Raw genomic sequence first — 18,403 nt, 5'->3', positions numbered from 1 at the left:
TTCTTCAGCCGATGCACACTGGATTCTTAGGCTGGCACCTCCCTGATCATTCAGTTGTTATCCACACCAAGCATCCATCCGCATACATCCTCTATCTCTATTATAATCACTATTGTTAACACAGGTTTCAGAGTAGCAGCCGTGTTAGTCTGTATTCGCAAAAAGAAAAGGAGGACTTGTGGCACCTTAGAGACTAACCAATTTATTTGAGCATGAGCTTTCGTGAGCTACAGCTCACTTCATCGGATGCATTCAGTGGGAAATACAGTGAGGAGATTTATATACACAGAGAACATGAAACAATGGGTGTTACCGTACACACTGTAAGGAGAAAGAAAAGGAGGACTTGTGGCACCTTAGAGACTAACCAATTTATTAGAGCATGAGCTTTCGTGAGCTACAGCTCACTTCATCAGATGCGAGGATGAAGGAGAGTGATCACTTAAGATGAGCTATTACCAGCAAGAGAGCGGGGGGGGGGGGAGAGAAAACCTTTTGTAGTGATAATCAAGGTGGGCCATTTCCACCAGTTAACAGGAACGTCCAAGGAGCAGTGGGGGGTGGGGGAAATAAACATGGGGAAATAGTTTTACTTTATGTAATGACACATCCACTCCCAGTCTCTATTCAAGCCTAAGTTAATTGTATCCAGTTTGCAAATTAATTCCAATTCAGCAGTCTCTCGTTGGAGTTAACAAAGCAAGATGAATACAACAAAAGGGTGGGGAATCTCTGGCTGCTGTTTCTGTTGTTACAGAAAGAAAAGGAGTACTTGTGACACCTTAGAGACTAACAAATTTACTATGAAACCTGTTACAGAGTATTGCTTTGAGTCTCTCTCTGTGTGAGTAGTTGTTGTTACAAAGAATTGCTTTGAGACCAGACTCTGTCTTAGGATGTACTAACACAATTAGCAGCTTGCAAGTTTCACACATAGAGGGAGAGAAACAGCCAACAGCCAAAAGCCAAGAGAGCTCTTCATTAGTAATACCCTGGAATATAAACTCTGGGGAATCAAACTCATTTGTGATTTTAATACAGAACTTCTTTAATATGATCCAACAGAATGGGGTGCAGGGGATGCCAGCCTATAGCTGGGGGCTGAATCCTGCATGAAGGTGGGAGATGGGGAGGCAGGGGACAATGGAATGCAGCGGGGGTGGGATGGAGTGCAGGGATGTGGGTAGCAGGGATGTGGGATGTGGGAGAGACCAGGCTGCAGCAGGGGGTGGGATGGGGTGCAGGGATGTGGGGGGCAGGGACATGGGGGGGGGAAGGCCAGGCTGCAGCAGGGGATGAGAGGGGGCACAGAGATGTGGGGGGGCAGGGGCGCGGGAGAGGCCAGGCTGCAGCGGGGGTGGGATGGGGCACAGGGACATGGGGCACAGAGACTGGGGTGTGGGAGAGGCCAGGCTGCAGCGGGGGTGAGATGGGGGTGCAGGGACATGGGGTATGGGAGAGGCCAGGCTGCGGTGGAGGTGGGATGGGGGGCAGGGACGTGGGGGGCGGGAGAGGCCAGGCTGCAGCAGGGGATGATAGGGGGCACAGAGATGTGGGGGGCAGGGGTGCGGGAGAGGCCAGGCTGCAGCAGTGGTGGAATGGGGGGCAGGGACATGGGGCACAGAGACTGGGGTGCGGAAGAGGCCAGGCTGCAGCAGGGGGTGGGATGGGGGTGCAGGGACCTGGGGTGTGGGAGAGGCCAGGCTGCAGCAGGGGGTGGGATGGGGGTGCAGGGACATGGGGTGCGGGAGAGGCCAGGCTGCAGCAGGGGGTGGGATGGGGGTGCAGGGACATGGGGTGCGGGAGAGGCCAGGCTGCAGCAGGGGGTGGGATGGGGGTGCAGGGACATGGGGTGCGGGAGAGGCCAGGCTGCAGGAAGGGGTGGGATGGGGGGCAGGGACATGGGGTGCGGGAGAGGCCAGGCTGCGGCGGGGGTGGGATGGGGGGCAGGGACATGGGGCACAGAGACTGGGGTGTGGGAGAGGCCAGGCTGCAGCAGGGGGTGGGATGGGGGTGCAGGGACGTGGGGTGCGGGAGAGGCCAGGCTGCAGGAAGGGGTGGGATGGGGGTGCAGGGACGTGGGGTGCGGGAGAGGCCAGGCTGCAGGAAGGGGTGGGATGGGGGTGCAGGGACGTGGGGTGCGGGAGAGGCCAGGCTGCAGCGGGGGTGGGAAGGGGGGCAGGGACGTGGGGTGTGGGAGAGGCCAGGCTGCAGGAAGGGGTGGGAAGGGGGGCAGGGACTTGGGGGGCGGGAGAGGCCAGGCTGCAGCGGGGGTGGGATGGGGGGCAGGGACGTGGGGGGCGGGAGAGGCCAGGCTGCAGGAAAGGGTGGGAAGGGGGGCAGGGACGTGGGGGGCGGGAGAGGCCAGGCTGCAGCGGGGGTGGGATGGGGGGCAGGGACGTGGGGGGCAGGAGAGGCCAGGCTGCAGCAGGGGATGAGAGGGGGCACAGAGATGTGGGGGGCAGGGGTGCGGGAGAGGCCAGGCTGCAGCAGTGGTGGGATGGGGGTGCAGGGACATGGGGTGCGGGAGAGGCCAGGCTGAAGCAGGGGGTGGGATGGGGGTGCAGGGACATGGGGGGCGGGAGAGGCCAGGCTGCGGCAGGGGTGGGATGGGGGGCAGGGACGTGGGGGGCGGGAGAGGCCAGGCTGCGGCGGGGGTGGGATGGGGGGCAGGGACGTGGGGGGCAGGAGAGGCCAGGCTGCAGCAGGGGATGAGAGGGGGCACAGAGATGTGGGGGGCAGGGGTGCGGGAGAGGCCAGGCTGCAGCAGTGGTGGGATGGGGGGCAGGGACATGGGGCACAGAGACTGGGGTGCGGAAGAGGCCAGGCTGCAGCAGGGGGTGGGATGGGGATGCAGGGACATGGGGTGCGGGAGAGGCCAGGCTGCAGGAAGGGGTGGGATGGGGGGCAGGGACATGGGGCACAGAGACTGGGGTGCGGGAGAGGCCAGGCTGCAGGAAGGGGTGGGATGGGGGTGCAGGGACGTGGGGTGGGGGAGAGGCCAGGCTGCGGCGGGGGTGGGATGGGGGGCAGGGACATGGGGCACAGAGACTGGGGTGTGGGAGAGGCCAGGCTGCAGCAGGGGGTGGGATGGGGGTGCAGGGACGTGGGGTGCGGGAGAGGCCAGGCTGCAGGAAGGGATGGGATGGGGGTGCAGGGACGTGGGGTGTGGGAGAGGCCAGGCTGCAGCGGGGGTAGGAAGGGGGGCAGGGACGTGGGGGGCGGGAGAGGCCAGGCTGCAGCGGGGGTGGGATGGGGGGCAGGGACGTGGGGGGCGGGAGAGGCCAGGCTGCAGGAAAGGGTGGGAAGGGGGGCAGGGATGTGGGGCACAGAGACTGGGGTGCGGGAGAGGCCAGGCTGCAGCGGGGGTGGGATGGGGCACAGGGACGTGGGGGGCAGGAACATGGGGCATGAGAGACGCCAGGCTGCAGCAGCTGAAGGCAGAATGTGCAGGAAGGAAGCAGAGGCCTTTCCAATATCAAGTGAAGCTGCGGGAACAGCACCGTGCCCCCAGTCCCGTCCCGGCCTGGCACAGCACCGTGCCCCCGGACCCAGCCCAGCCTGGCACAGCACCGTGCCCCCGGACCCAGCCCAGCCTGGCACAGCACCGTGCCCCCGGACCCAGCTTGGCCTGGACTGTCACAGCACTGCGCCCCCAGTCCCGTCCCGGCCTGGCACAGCACCGTGCCCCCAGTCCCAGCCCGGCTTGGCTCAGCCCCGCGCCGCCCCAGAGCCAGCTCAGCCCAGCCTGGCACAGCACCGCGGCCCCAGGCCCAGCACGCGGCCTGGCTCAGCACCATGCCCCCCCAGAGCCAGCTCAGCCCAGCCTGGCACAGCACCGTGGCCCCAGGCCCGCCCTAGTTTCTTGGCCTCCTCCCCAGCTCAGCAAGCCCAGCCCGGCCCAACCTCCTGTCAGGGAGGCTGGGCCTGGCCATGCCTGGCTCTCACTGAGGCAGCAGCCGAACTGGTGCCGAAGGGGCTCGGCTACAAAACCCCGCTCAGGCGCCCGCCTGGCCACGTCCCAGCTGCACACACGGGCTCCTGCTGGAATTTCCTTGGGCCAGGGGCTGGTGCTACCTCCGCAGCTGTTTCCATGCCGGGCCCCGTCGGCTCCTCAGCGCCAGACCTGGCTCCCTGGAGCCTCTCGGACAGTCCCAGCCTCCCAGGCCTAACGGGACGATGCGCTCGGCTGGGCTGGCCCCTGGCACTGCAGAGGCCACAGACCGTCCCTGAATTCATTCCCGTTTGCCCTATAGCTCAGCTCTTGGGAAACCTGCCAATCCTGGTCCCATCCTGGCCAGTGATGGAGACGCCCCCCTGGACCCTGGTACATTGTGCCAGCGGTAACAAACTGTGCCCAATGGCTACTGGATGTGCCTGGCTTCTGATCCAGCCACTGGCTCGGGCCATAATTTGTCAGCTGCACTGATGCGATGGCCGCTCCTGCCACGCCCCAGCCAGGGTTACACCTGGGAGCAGGAAAACAAGCCCCTGGCCAGAGAACCTATTAATTATCGTAGGAAGCCAGGCAGGGCCCTGCCCCCGAGGCTGATAGGGAAGGCCTTCACCGTGACACAAGGGTGAGTAGGAGATGGTGGGGCAGGGGCAGGCTCTGTCATTGCTTACTGTAAAGGGTACAGGGTTACGGTTGCCAGGTCTCCGGTGTTCGACCAGAACGCCCGGTGAAAAGGGACGCTAGCGGCTCCGGTCAGCCGTTAAAAGTCTGGTCAGCAGCGCAGTGGGCTAAGGCTTCGCGCGGCTCCCAGAAGCAGTGGTATGTCTCCCCTCTGGCTCCTAGGCATAGGGGCAGCCAGGGGGCTCTACACGCTGCCCCGCCCCAAGCACTGCTCCGCAGCTCCCATTGGCTGGAAACCACGGCCAATGGGAGCTGCAGGGGTGGCGTCTGCAGATGGGGCAGCGCACAGGGCTGTGTGGCCACGCCTCTGCGTAGGACCCGAAGAAGGGACACGCTGCTGCTTCTGGGAGCTCCCTGAGGTAAGCACCGTCCAGAGCACCCCAACCCCCTGCCCCAATCCCTCTCCTGCCCTCTGAACCCCTCAATCCCAGCATGGAGCCCCCTCCTGCACCCTAAATCCCTCATCCCTGGCCCCACACCACCGCCCGCACCCCCAGCCAGAGCTCTCACCACCCCTGCACCCCAACCCCCTGCCCCAGTCTGGAGCCCCCTCCTGCACTCTGAACCCCTCATTTCTGGCCCCACCCTGGAACTCGCACCCCTAGCCCAGAGCCTGTACCCCTCCCACACCCCAACCCCCTGCCTCAGCCTGGAGCCCCCTCCCATACTCTGAACCCCTCGGCTCCACCCTCCAGCCCAGAGCCCCCTCCTGCACCCCAAACCCCTCATCCCTGGCCTCACCCCAGAGCCTACACCCCAAGCCAGAGCCCTCATCCCCTCCCACACCCAACCCCCTGCCCCAGCCTGATGAAAATGAGTGAGTGAGTGAGGGTGGGGAGAGCAAGCAAAAGAGGGAGGGGGGATGGAGTGAGAGGGGCAGGACCTCGAAGAAGGGCCAGGGCCTCAGAGAGGGGGCGGGGCAAAAGGTGTTTGGTTTTGTGCAAGTAAAAAGTTGGCAACCCCATAAGGGTATGTCTGCACTGCAGTCGGGAGGTCTGATGGCACCACCTGAGCTAGGTCTGATCTAGCTAGAAAACATTTCCAGTGTGTGTCGTCGTCCCCCCGACCCCACAAACTGGATGAGCCATTAAAAAAACTGTAACAAAAATTAAATCATATTTTAGAAAGGCAAACGGGCCCAGTCAAGCAACGTGATGGCCTTGTCAGCCAACCGCTCTGCTTGCCTGCCCCTGGCTAAACTCCAGTGGAAACCCAAGAAACAAACCCTCTTTGTCCAGGAACCCCAGCAGTGACAGCTGCTGAGCGGAACCAGGCCAGTTCCCCTCGCTGCAAAGACACGACAGCACACCAGTCAGGCGCCACCCGGCCCCGCTGCGTAACCAGGGGTGCTAAGAGCAATAGTGTCAGGCGGGCTGCAGAGCCAGGCGCTGGTGACAGGCGGGCACACCCGGCAGGAGTGTCAGGCGGGCTGCAGAGCCAGGCGCTGGTGACAGGCGGGCACACCCGGCAGACTTGTTACAAGCAGAAGCACTAAAAACAGGCACAGTGTCTGGGCTGTCGCTCAGCAGTCCTTGGCACAGGACGGGGTGGGCAGCTTGATGCTGTCTTTGCAGCTCCCTGGTGGTACCTTCACTCCCCCCCAACCACCCCCCGGCCTGGGCTCCATACCCCAGGCTGCACCACCCTTGTGCCCTGCACGTGACCTCCCCCTGCCCGGGGCTGCGTCCCCCTGCCCTCCGTTGTCCTTGCAGTCCTTGCATTCCAGACGTCTCGCTGTTTCCATCACCCAGAGATAATATTCATGGCTAGCAGACGTTTGCGTCAGTGTCAGATACGTCTCAATGCCACCGTGCCCAGGCAGAGCCCAGCCAGGAGGGCCCAGCGAGTGGCGCTGGCCGTGCAGATAGACGCTCACGACTGAGACCCCCGCGCGTGCCAGAGCCATGCGGCTGCTGCACCTGTTGCTGGCCCTGCTGGCTCCTGTCCCTGCTGCAGGCTGCCAGGGTGCTGAGCTCGACAGGCAGCTCGTCCTGGCCAAGCTCCGGGCCCAGATCCTGGAGTATCTCAGCCCCAGCAGCCGGGCCCAGCAGGAGAGCAGGGGGATGCACAGGAGACACATCCCAGGGACTCCAGACCGTCGGGGCCAGGAGCTGGAGGACACCTCCCAGGTGATACTTTTCCCCACCACAGGTGAGAGAATGGGGGGAGAGCTGGGGAGGGGGGCTTGGGCTGGTTGGGGGCAGTGGGGAGCTCAGGCTGGGCAGGGGCAATGGGGAGAGCTGGGGGGGCTTGAGCTGGGCAGGGGCAGTGGGGAGAGCTTGGGCTGGGCACAAATGGGGGGCAGTGGGGAGAGCAGGGGGCTCGGGCTGGTCGGGGGCAGTGGGGAGAGCAGGGGGCGCTCAGGCTGGGCAGGGGCAGAGCCATCCTGACCCACAGGCCTTGCTCGTTGAGCCCTGGGCTCCTCAGTATGTTGTGCTGGTTTGTGGCTTGGCTGGCAGGGGCACAGTTGAGACCCCAAAATGAAGTTGTGACTGCAGGTGAATTTGAACCCTGGTCCCCTCTCTCCCCAGGGCATCTGACAGCACAGGAGGGGTTGGGGGTGCTACTGGGGATCTACCCCAGCCTTTACCTGTGGGAGGAGGGGTTAAGACCCCATGAGGGTCAGGAGAGCTGGGGGCTCCCCCTCCCTGCCAGCAAACCAGAGCCACTTACGGCAGCCCAAGCCGTGGTGTAGGTACCACGCTGCCCATGGGACAGTCACACCGGCCCCCCCAAGGCTCCACGGACGAGGGCCCGGGATGGGGGCCCCTCCGGCCAGAGTGAGCAGCCCCCAGGCACATGTGGAGGTGGTGTGGGGGAAAGCACAATGCTGAGGGATGGAGGTGCAGGCTAGGTGCCCCCAGAGATGGAGAAGCTGCTTTGCATGGGGCAGGAAGCTGGACCTGGTGGGGCTTGATCGGAGCTGGGGAGGGTGGGGGAAGGAGTTGGAGCAGAGCTTGGAGGGTCTACATCAGAGATGGGGGAAGTAAGGGGGGGTGGAGTGGAGCGGAGCTGGGGGGAACAAAGGCAGGGAGCTGGCTGGGGGAGGACTTGTGGGGGCCTGACTGGGCTGGAAGTGGTCTGGGAAGTGGGGGGCAGCAGAGGAGCTAAAAGGACCTGGAGGGGCGAGTGGATCAGGGCTGGGACAGCTGGGGGCTGGATCGAAGGAGTGTGGGGGGGGGATGCAGGGGCTGGATCAGCACTGGGCCTGGGGAGCAGGGGGAAGTGACTCAGCCAGGCGGGCTCCCCGGGGCAGGTTTGCTGCTGTTAGCCCTGTGGCCTGCACGTCCGGCTGCTGGTTCTCTAGGCGCGTGTTCCAGCAGGTACGGATACGGGTGGCGGGCAAGGCCGGTGCAGTGGCGGGGCCGGAGTCTCCAGGAACGTCTCCCCTCCACCCTGGGGCCGGCGTCCTGGAGCACACAGCCCCCCTGGGCCGAGTGGGTGTGACCCAGGCCTGAGCGAGCCCTGCCCCAGGCCACACTGCAGAGGGGGCACCGCAAAGGTGTCTGGCTCCTGCCCCTATGAGATCCCGAGTCACACCGAGCCATGCAGTTGCTCCTGTCGGACACGAAGAGTCAGGCCCTTCTTGTCCTGCCAGGCACCTCCCCTGGGACAGGGCATCCAGCTCTGGGGAAATGTGAGACGCTTGGCGCCAGGTGTAACTGAGATTGGTGCCTGGAGCTGCCAGAGGCCCAATGGGCCAGGTAGCAAAGCTCCCTGCCCCCCCAACACACACACACACCTCTGCTGATGCCCCGCAGGCCCCTGCCAGCCCAGCCCAGGTTCCCCCCATTCTGCCAGTACCCCTCAGTCCCAACCCACAGCTCCCTGCTATCCCAGCCCTGGCTGGGCTCCCCTCACGCATCTCTGCTGGTGCCCCTCCATCCTGACCCCCAGCGGTCCCACCGAGGCCCTCCTGAACTCAAGGGTTAATGCTGCAGACCCAAATTCCTGACCTGCTGTTCCGAAGCCTGGCTTGGTGTAGCCAAGAGCCTTGGCTCCTGGTTCCCACGTTCCCCCCACGCCCTGAAGGCACCTCCTGTAGGGGGGCACGCTGGGCAGGCCCAGGCCCAGGGACTCCCGGCTGCTCTGCTGACCCTTGCCGCCCGTTTGCAGATGTGCCGTGTGAGCCGCCCCAGCCGGACGAGCTCCCAGAGGACGAGAGTGTTTTCACCTACCTCTTCCAGCCTTCGGCTCACACCCTGAGCCGCGTGGTGACGTCCACCCAGCTCTGGTTCCACACAGGCCCCGTCGTCGTCGTGCCCCCCGGCTCGTCAGCTGCGGCCAACCGCTCAGCGGGGGGGGCCGACGTGCTGGTCCTGTCGGGGCAGGGCCGGGTCACCGTGGCAGCCACCGTGGTGCAGGCCGCCGAGCAGTGGACGGTCTTTCACTTCGCGGCGCCCTTCCTGCGTTACGTCTCCCGGCAGCTCTTTGTGCTGCTCGTGCGCTGCCCGGGCTGCCCCTGCACGGCCGCCGCAGACAAGATGCCCTTCCTCATGGCCACCACCAAGCCCAAGGGGCCGGACAGAGCCCGCCGCGCCTCCGTGCCCTGGTCCCCAGCTGCCCTCAACCTGCTGCAGCGCCCGTCGGAGGACGCCGCAGCCCACGCTGACTGCCACCGGGCCGCCCTCAACATCTCCTTCGAGGAGCTGGGCTGGGACAAGTGGATCGTGCACCCCAGCAGCTTCGTCTTCCACTACTGCCACGGCAGCTGCTCCGACGCCCACACCCTGAGCCACGCGCTGGGCTTCCGGCTTTGCTGTGCGGCGCTGCCCAGCACCATGCGCTCCCTGCGCGTCCGCACCACCTCTGACGGCGGCTACTCCTTCAAGTACGAGACCGTGCCCAACATCCTCACCCAGGACTGTGCCTGCATCTAGGGCACTGGGCGCCACGGCAGCCCTGCGCTGGGCTCTGCCGCAGCCGGCCCGCTTCTCCCGGGAGCTCCCCGCCTCCCCAGCCCCACGCCTGGCTCCCTGAGACAGGGGCTGTTTTCCTGCCATGCGGCATTGGGATGACCCAGCGTGACAGAGCCAGGTCATTGATCCCAGCTCCAGAAGTGGGGGGGGTCATTGCATTCAGCGAACCCAGTGGGCTCACAACCCCCTGCCCAAAGGATCTGCCCATCCCAGAGCAGACAAGGGGTTTGTGAGCCAGAGTTCAGGCTGCAGCTTCCCTACAGCCCCTGGAGTCAAGGAGCCAGCCGGGTCCCAGCTGGGGCAAAGGGAAGCATGCAGTTCAACTCGCCAAACCTGCTCCGGGGTCAGTCCCTGCAGCTGCACAACTGAGACACCCCCCCCCCCCCACCCCGATCCCAGGCTGCTCCCTCGGTGCCTTGGCAGAGGAACCTTCATTACCCCAATCCCCCGCCCCGCGGCTGAGGCCTGAGCAGGGAGGACTGGTCAAGGCTCTGAATGCCCCAGCCAGAGCCGGGGGAGGGAGGGAGGGAGGGAGGCGCTGAGCACCGGGACTAGCAGGATATTGCTCAGCCTGATGGCAGCCGTGGGGTGGTGCCCAGCCATGTGTAGCAGGAAGGGAGTTTACCCCTTAGGAAATCACAAGACTGGGGCTAAGGGAACTGAGCCCTAGCAGAGCCTCTGCCCTGCAGGGCCACTCCTCAGATAGGCCCCAGGCTGCTCACCTCACCCGGCCCCGCCCCAGGGCAGTACTGGTCCCCCTCAGCGTGTGGGATTGCTTCAGCTGCCGGACTGGCTGACAAACTTGGAAATAACAAGGGAATAATCTCCCCCTGCAACCCATGGGAAAGCAGAAGCAAGCGCTAGCCCTGGCTCAGAGGGGACAGCTGCCCGCTACCTGGCCTGACCAGGCTGGGACAGGGGGCAGAGTGCAGGGGCTGGGACATGCAGCCTCCACCTGCACCAGCAAGCGAAGGGCTGGGGGGCACCCGGCCTGGGGGGCACCCGGCCTGGGGGGCAGGCTGCTATAAAGGTGGTTTTCTCACAGGGTAAATTAAATAAATCCTTGTTTCAAGGGAGTGGAAATGCAAATTCTGATCACATGCAACCCTAAAATTCCCCCCAGGGTGTAACTGGCAGGATTTGAACTCCACCATCAGAGCACCAGCACAGACCAGGGCCAGCTTGGCACACGGGAGTACCTGGCGACCAGCCCAGCGTGCACACTTTGCCAGCAGGTTACAGCTATTTGCCAGCTCGCAGTAGGAGACCAGTGATGAGGGACCAGGTTCTCTGGATCTGGGAGGGCTTAGCAGGGGTCACGGCTGCAGTGGTCAGACAGAGCGATCTGGCCACACTGTCCTTCAGGCTGGATGAGCCAAGCAATGGAGATGCGTTTGCCATAATCGAGAGCCATGTTCTAGTCAGAATTAGGCCAGAAGTGACCTTGTGCCCCTATTTTACCAATACTGGGCTCCCTGCTCCGGCGGGGGTGCAAGGCCTCACACAGGAGGGAGCTGTGAGGAGCACAGGAAAGATGAAACCAGAACTTCTATCTCCTGGTTCCCAACTCACTGCACCTCTGCCGATTGCATGGGGGAGGTCTCTCACCTGCTGATTGCCGCCTGACATGATGGCACGAGGCGGCCAAGCAGCCAGACACACCCAAGGGCTGAACATTGGGCCCAGTCTGGCACGCAGCGCTTGCAGGGGACGAGGGGTCACCAGAGCTGGCTGAAATAGGAGACACTCTGTATGGAGACCAGAGACTCTCAGCTCAGCTCTGGAGCTATAGCACTCACGCCAATAGAGCCCCGGGACGGGGGACTGGCTGCCTCGGGAGCTGGGGGGGGGGGCAACAGGGCCTCTCTCCTCCACATGGCCCAGGTTCCCATCCAGCCGCAGGGCGGACCAGGATTCACTCTGCTCCGTCCCCAACCCAGATATGGCCCTGGTCAGTAGGTCTCTGTGATGAACACCAGCGAGCTGGAGGAGCGCCCCATGTGTCAATGCCCCATATTTTCTAATCTGGCAAACCACAGCTCAGTGGTCTCCCTGTGCACACAGACAGTGCCTGGGTCAGGAGGAGGGGAAGCCATGCCGGGAGTGAGAGATCCGGGGCAGTACTCTGCTTTTCTATGCAGCTCCCCCCAGCGCTCCCCACTGAAGAACCAGCTGCAGGGCTCTGTACAAAACATCTCCAGGTTTTACTAAAATATAAAAACTTCATAATCATTTGAGTAAAAAGCAAAGACACAAAATAATCACGTGACCCAGGCTGAGATGATCAGACACACCCAGCATTTCCCAGCTGGTTCTGGACTGTCCGAAGACACGCAGGCCCCCTGCCACGGCACAGGAACCCGCATTAGCCGCGCCACACCCCAGACAGGAAAGCGGATGCCTCCAGGACGCCGGAGTCTTGGAATGTAACCAAATCAGCTTTGGCCCAAGCACCAGCCAGCCAGATGCAAAGCTGCTGGCAGGGGAAGTGAAGGAGACAGGCTGGGCCAGGGCCCCTTCCACACCGGCCCCACTGGCAGGGAGCCAGAGATGCCAGCCCCTCTGCCCCAAGCACTGCAGACACCAGGCCCTGGGCAGAAACCCCAGCCTGGCAGTTCGTACCTACGTGTGCGGCGTGGGGGGGCCTTGTGCCGCTGCCACCACAACCTGCGTTACAATCAATGCGGGTCTTTGGCCCTTGGGGCCAAGTTTGCAGCACAGCTGCCCCCTCAGCGCGGCCTCTGCCCTCCCTCCCACTGGGTAGCCTGTAAACCCCCACCTCATAGTGCCCTATTCACCCCCCCAGAGACCTGCTCAGCCTCTGGCTAACCCACAACTCCCTACACCAGCCAATCCAGAGAGCATGAGCTGGAGGGGACACCCAGGGGCCTGTCTGGAACAGAAGAACCCTGCAGGCCCCCTGACAAAAACCCAGGGTGGCCAAGGCTCTCCCGCGCAGAGACTTGCCACTGCCCCTGGCAGCTCAGCTGGGAACCAGCTCCCCTCCCTTCCCCGGGAATGGATGCCCCATACTGAGAGCTCAGTGCGACCCAGTCTGCCCGCAACTCTGGGTAGGCGTCTCCACTGGCTCGGCTCCCCCAGGCCCAGCGCAGCCACAAGATCGAGGTGAAGACATCAGACCCAGCTGGGAGGAGGGACCCCAAGCGAATAGTGCACGTCGGCCCAGCCCTGCTGGATCCCCTGGGATTCCCACTCAGACAGCTCCCTGCCACTGTGGGAAAGCAACTGAGCATCAACCGCCTCCATGCGACTGCAAACCTTTCCCCATGCCAGTGCAGCGACCCTCACTGCTGGGGGCGGGGGGGGGAGGAGGAGAAGGAGGAGGAGAGTGTCCCAGGGCTGGGAAGGGGCTGGCTGAAGGTCCCAGAGGGGAGGAGGGCCGCAGGTGTTTGGGGCGGGGGCTGGGGCTGTGCACTGAGAAGTTTTATAAAAAGTACAAAAATAAAAGATTCCCTTTTCTAAAAAAAAGTGAGAAGAGTGAAGGAATGTTCCTCCCCATGCCAGCCTGCCCTGCTGGAGCCCCACAGGAGGCAGAGGGCTTCCCAGCCCAGGCCTCCTCCCTCCTTGGAAGCTCAGCCCCCAACCCTGTCCATCCCCCACCCCGTTTCCCCAGCACAGGTTGTCCAGGTTCCAGTGGTCTCCTCTGGAGCACATTGCCAGTCCCTGTCGCCATCTCTGCAGCCGCCCCGAGGGGCCTAGCTGCTCACAATCCTGTGGAGAGGAGAACACGCACATTAGGGTCCTGCTGCAGCACCCCCAGAGGAGTCAGAGAGAGCCCCGCAGTTGGGGACACAGATGTGGGCAGGCTAGCGCCTGGGAGACAGCTGGGAGCACGGCCCAGGCAAGGCCCAGACCTTCCTCACCTGTGGTTCTCTCACAAGCAGACCCTTCCTTTTCGTGGGCCAAGTTGAGGCGGTTCTGCTCGGCAGCGAGACCGTTGGCCTCAGGGCTGCTGCTGCGCGAGGGGCTGGCTGTCTCCAGCGGGCGGTTCAGCTGGAAGGCCATCTCCAGGTGCTCCTGGGCCATGCAGAGGTGCTTGCGCAGCCGGGCCAGCTCGTGCTCACGGGAGCACTCGGCTGCAGAGCTGGCCAGGTTCTCACTGTAGTCCAGCTTCCCGTTGGCCAGCTGGCCCTTGGGGGGTTCTTTCTTCAGTGAGTGGTAGGTGGGAGGCGCGCTGGGGGCCTTCTTGGCATAGGGCGGCCCTGGGTGGCCGTCATGGGGGCTCGGGCTGTCACTGCCCTGGCGCAGCAAGTCCCGGATGCGGCCAACCCCCAGGTGACAGAGCTCGAGGAGGTTGAGGAAGAGGCAGAGCCCGCTGACTGCGTACATGATGAGCAGGAAGATGGTCTTCTCGGTGGGCCGGGAGACGAAGCAGTCCACGGTGTGCGGGCAGGGGCTGCGGGTGCACACATAGGAGGGGCTCACCTCCAAGTGGTACAGCATGTACTGCCCAAAGAGGAAGGCCACCTCCAGCACCGAGCGACACAACAGCTGCAGCACGTAGGCCTTCATCAGCCCATCCTGGCGGATCTGCCGGCGACCATCGTGTTTCTCACCCCGCTCTCCGCCCTTCTCCTTCTCCACCTCTATCTCCTCGAAGATCATGGGATCCTCCTCGTTATCCTCCTCTGCCTCCTCGTAGTCCCGCCCAGCGCCCCGCCGCACCATGGGCATGCGCCCGCCCCCCCGCTGGCGGCCCTCTGGCCCGCGGGCGAGGCGGTGCATGGCGAAACCCAGGTACATGACGGAGGGTGTGGCCACCATGATGATCTGGAAGATCCAGAAGCGGACATGGGAGAGGGGCGCGAAGGCATCGTAGCAGACGTTCTCGCAGCCCGGCTGCTGCGTGTTACACACAAACTTGCTCTGCTCGTCGTAGTAGATGGACTCGCCGCCCACAGCGGTCAGCACGATGCGGAAGATGATGAGGACAGTGAGCCAGACCTTGCCCACAAAGGTTGAGTGGTTGTTGATCTCCTCCAGGAGCCGGGTCAGGAAACTCCAGCTCATCCTGACCCAGACGATGGCTCAGACCCTACAGGAGGCAAGGGGAGGAGACAGCCGATAAACCTCAGAGTGAACGCAGCCCACTAGCCCCAGCTGAGCCCCCGCACCCCCAGACCCCACAGCACTCACCGCCAAGAGGGGACGCCCCCCAGGGCAGCAGGGCTCCAGCCAGAGCACAGCATCATGGGTATAGCACAGAAGGGAGAGGGGCCTGTTCCTCGGCGGGTCACTCCAGTAGCCCCCGATACCGTGTCCCTCCCCCACTGACTGCAGCCCCTGTCCCCGCTCGCTCGTCCACCAGAAGGGTTCCAGGCACCTCACACATGGGGCAGGAGCCAACGGCTCAAACACTGGGTGCATCTCCCTTCCCCACATGCCTATTCAGTATGACGCCTCCAGTGTCCTCCCCCCAGCACGTCCGCCATGCAATGGCTGTCTCCCCCACTGGACATTCACCCCACCACCACCCAGTGCATCTCACCCCCCCAAACACAGGCTACAAGCCTCTTCCCCCTTGTACCCCTGCTACCCGCATTCACCCTCCATGCAGAGGCCCACAGGGATCAGACATCCCGCTTGCCAGAGGTCCGCCAGGAGCGCGTGCTAAACCAGGCTCCTCAGGGGCAGGTAGATAGGTGCACACACACATGCTCCCTCCCCCAGACATGCTGTTGGCTACTGGAAGCCAAACTCCCCGCAGGGCACAAACGCACCCACAAGACAAGACAGGACAGTCCAGCCCCTGCCCCTACCCCCACCAGGGGTTAGGTCAGCAGCAACCTGGGCCTACTTCAAACACAGCGCCACTCCAGAATCAATCCAGAGCCAATCCAGTGACGTTCCCTGCTCCAACCTGACCCAGCCAGAGACCTTGCTCCCAGAAAGCACCTGCCATGGACTGTGGGAACAGAGACCCCCATCCAGAGGGCAGTGTGAGACGCCTCCCAGCATAGCATACAGCAACCCAATTCACTGCTCCTGCACCCTGCTGGGGGAGAGCGCAGAAAAGTCAGTCATAAAACTGATCTGAAGACTGGAGAAAATGGCTCTCAGTGCGGGACGCACGGAGCTCAGCCTGTTTATTTTATCAAAACAAAGACAGAGAAATGACTGGATTGCAGTCTACAAATACCTTGAGGGGGACACATTCCAGGGCACTACAGGGCTCCCTAATCCAGTGGAGAAAGGCGGGACAAGAACCAATGGCTGCCAGCTGAAGCCAGACAAATCCCAATGAGAAATTAGGCACAAACTAACAGTGAGGCTCATTAACCATGGGAATGGGCCAGGGAGGTGGTGGATTCTCCACCCCAGCCTGGAGGCCTCTCTGGAAGGTGCGTTAGTCAAACCCAGTTCAGGGGGCTCCATCCAGGGGTAACTGGGGGAAGGTTTCTGGCCTGGGCTCCACACGGGAAGTCAGACAAGATGATGTAATGGTCTCTTCAGGCCTTAATCTCTGTGACTCTGGCAAAGGAGCAGGAGAGAGAAGGCTGGGGCAGAGGGGACGTGCACCCGAAGCACTGGGGAGGTGGGAGGCAGGAGAGAGCTGGGAAACGGCACTGAGATGAAATGAAGAGGCAGCCGGCACCAGCTGGGACAGGCAGCCAGCCAGCATCCCTCCAGCGCAATTCCCTGCAGAGCAGCCCATCCCAAGCACTGCTCCCGTTTGTCCTTGTCACATGGACTCACGCGGGTCTGGCACCAGTGCCACATCCTGGAACGTGGGCAGGTGCTTTGCGAAGGGAGCACCGCCCCGGTCTGGTGCTCACACACAATGAACACCTGGGGGGAGGAACCCTGCTCTGGCCGTGGAGACACCGCGGCCTGTCCCAGCACCACCACGTGGCAGTAGGGCAAGAACTCAGACCAGCCAGGGCCCACTCCCAGCATCAGACCCACCAGGCCCGGACACCCCACAGTCCCACACGCAGCAATGGGGAAGATTCACAGAGGAAAGAGCTGGCAGAGAGGCCGGTCAATGGGGAGCAGAGCCCAGCTGCAGGAGGGAGTGGATAGGTGGCCAAGAAATTGCAGGGGGTCCACGAGGGGCAGCTGGCCCCAAAGGTCCTTTGCAGTAGGGGTCAGAGAGGATAGGGGGACACTCTGAGCAGAGAGAGGCCCTGGGGTCGGGGTACGGCTCTTCCGCAGCACACAGTGTAATGGTAATCTCTGTGCAGCCCCTTCAGCGCCCGCTCACCTCGCCCAGGTATTTCTGGGCGTGTCCACATGAGAACTCCTCCAGCCGCAGGAGCCTTGTTGGGGCGCCCTTGCCAGCACTCTGCTCCCCCAGTCCAGCGTCAGAGCGGCGTGCCCAGGGGAGGCGCACCAGCACCGCACCAGCGGTTTAAACCTGCACCTTGGCTTGTGCTCGGTAACTGCCCTGTGTGGACGCGCTAGGGCGCCAGCCCAGCCCCGCGCGGTGCCGACGCCGCAGCCGGCCCGGAACACGAGTTAGCGCCGCGCCGATACTGGACATTTTAAAACCGCCCAGCGGCCCCGGCTGGAGGGCGAACGCCAGGACGGGCAGCGTGGAAGCTCTCTGGGGCCCGTGGGGCGGGGGCGGGCAGCGTGGAAGCTCTCTGGGGCCCGTGGGGCGGGCAGCGTGGAGCGTGGAAGCTCTCTGGGGGGTAACGGGGGGCGGGGCACCCCCACCCAGAGTTTCCAGCTTCACACAAAGCCCCTTTTCCCTGCAGCCCAGGGCCGGGCCGCTCCCGCCAACAGCCCCGCCGGTGTCAGGGAACAGGGGCCGGCTCGGCTCGGCTCGGCACGGCACAAACCTGAGACCCCCCCGCTCGGCTCCTGACCCCCGCGTCCACCCCCGCCCCGTGCCTGGCTCCTGACCCCCCCCCGGCTCCGGGGCTCCCCGAGCCTCTGCCAGCCCCCGAACCCTCCCACTGCCCCCCCGGCCGAGCCCCACCCCAGGCCCCCCCGTGCAGCAGCCCGGGGGGGAGCGGGGGGCTCAGGCTGCCCCGGAACCCGCGGCTCCCCCGAGTCAACTCCAACGCGAGAGCGAGACCCGGGACCCCCGGCTCCGCTCCCCCCCGGCCCCGGCCCGGCCCCTCCGAGACCCCCCGGCCCCGGCCCGCCCCTCCCCGCTCCCCCCCGGCCCGCCCCTCCGAGACCCCCCGGCCCGGCCCCTCCCCGCTCCCCCCCGGCCCCCCGGCTCCGCTCCCCCCCGGCCCCGGCCCGGCCCCTCCCCGCTCGGCCCCGGCCCGGCCCCTCCCCGCTCCCCCCCGGCCTCCCGGCTCCGCTCCCCCCCGGCCCGGCCCCTCCCCGCTCCCCCCCGGCCCGGCCCGGCCCCCCGGCTCCGCTCCCCCCCGGCCCCGGCCCGGCCCCTCCGGGACCCCCCAGCCCCGCTCCGCTCCCCCCCGGCCCGGCCCCTCCGAGACCCCCCGGCCCCGGCCCGGCCCCTCCCCGCTCCCCCCCGGCCCGGCCCCCCGGCTCCGCTCCCCCCCGGCACCGGCCCGGCCCCTCCGAGACCCCCCGGCCCCGCTCACCCGAGCCGGACACGCTCCCGGCGGGACAAAGCGCAGCGCCTGGCTCCCGGCCGCCGAACAAAGCGTGTCCCGGCCGGCCCCGCCCCACACCCGCCCCACACCCGCCCCCGGCGCGGCCCCCTGCCCCGGCCGCGAGCCAGATTCTTCACATGTTGCAATTTTCCGGGAACCAGCCCAGAGCCACCAGCTGCCGCCCCCCTCCCTGCCCCCTAATACACCACCGGGACACCCCCCCACCGGGACACCCCCCTTCCCTGCCCCCTAATACACCACCGGGACACCCCCCACCGACCACCGGGACACCCCCCTCCCTGCCCCCTAAT

At 64.5% G+C, this 18,403-nt stretch overlaps 2 protein-coding genes across 3 annotated transcripts; one reads left to right on the top strand and one right to left on the bottom strand.

Annotated features, from left to right (window-relative positions):
- The first annotated feature begins 4,970 nt into the window (after positions 1-4,970).
- Positions 4,971-10,586, top strand: INHA (inhibin subunit alpha). Of its 2 annotated transcripts, XM_084643498.1 has the most exons (3): positions 4,971-4,995; positions 6,455-6,787; positions 8,753-10,586. In XM_084643498.1, exons 2-3 carry the CDS (start codon positions 6,541-6,543, stop codon positions 9,514-9,516), a joined length of 1,011 nt encoding a protein of 336 aa, XP_084499624.1. In that variant the 5' UTR covers positions 4,971-4,995; positions 6,455-6,540; the 3' UTR covers positions 9,517-10,586. The 2 variants fall into 2 exon arrangements, with proteins under 2 accessions (XP_084499624.1, XP_084499623.1); XM_084643497.1 differs by lacking the exon at positions 4,971-4,995 and having other exon boundaries at positions 6,422-6,787.
- A 1,149-nt stretch (positions 10,587-11,735) lies between these two features.
- Positions 11,736-18,165, bottom strand: LOC311528452 (gap junction gamma-1 protein-like). Its single transcript, XM_084643496.1, has 3 exons — positions 18,081-18,165; positions 13,440-14,611; positions 11,736-13,287 (listed from the first exon to the last, which is right to left on the bottom strand). Exons 2-3 carry the CDS (start codon positions 14,584-14,586, stop codon positions 13,280-13,282), a joined length of 1,155 nt encoding a protein of 384 aa, XP_084499622.1. The 5' UTR covers positions 14,587-14,611; positions 18,081-18,165; the 3' UTR covers positions 11,736-13,279.
- Positions 18,166-18,403: the final 238 nt, after the last annotated feature.

Source organism: Lepidochelys olivacea (genome assembly GCF_965140295.1).
Source record: "Lepidochelys olivacea isolate rLepOli2 genome assembly, chromosome: 11".
Taxonomy (NCBI): domain Eukaryota; kingdom Metazoa; phylum Chordata; order Testudines; family Cheloniidae; genus Lepidochelys; species Lepidochelys olivacea.
The sequence above is the reverse complement of the archived record's forward strand: the minus strand, read 5'-3'. Positions and strand labels throughout refer to the sequence as shown.

What these genes read in the sequence shown, in the direction of transcription:
- INHA (XM_084643498.1), top strand. Translation starts at nt 6,541, where the DNA reads ATGCGGCTGCTGCACCTGTTGCTGGCCCTGCTGGCTCCTGTCCCTGCT. An exon ending in GATACTTTTCCCCACCACAG is followed by an intron (nt 6,788 to 8,752) that starts GTGAGAGAATGG and finishes GCCCGTTTGCAG; the next exon opens with ATGTGCCGTGTGAGCCGCCC.
- LOC311528452 (XM_084643496.1), bottom strand. Translation starts at nt 14,586, where the DNA reads ATGAGCTGGAGTTTCCTGACCCGGCTCCTGGAGGAGATCAACAACCAC.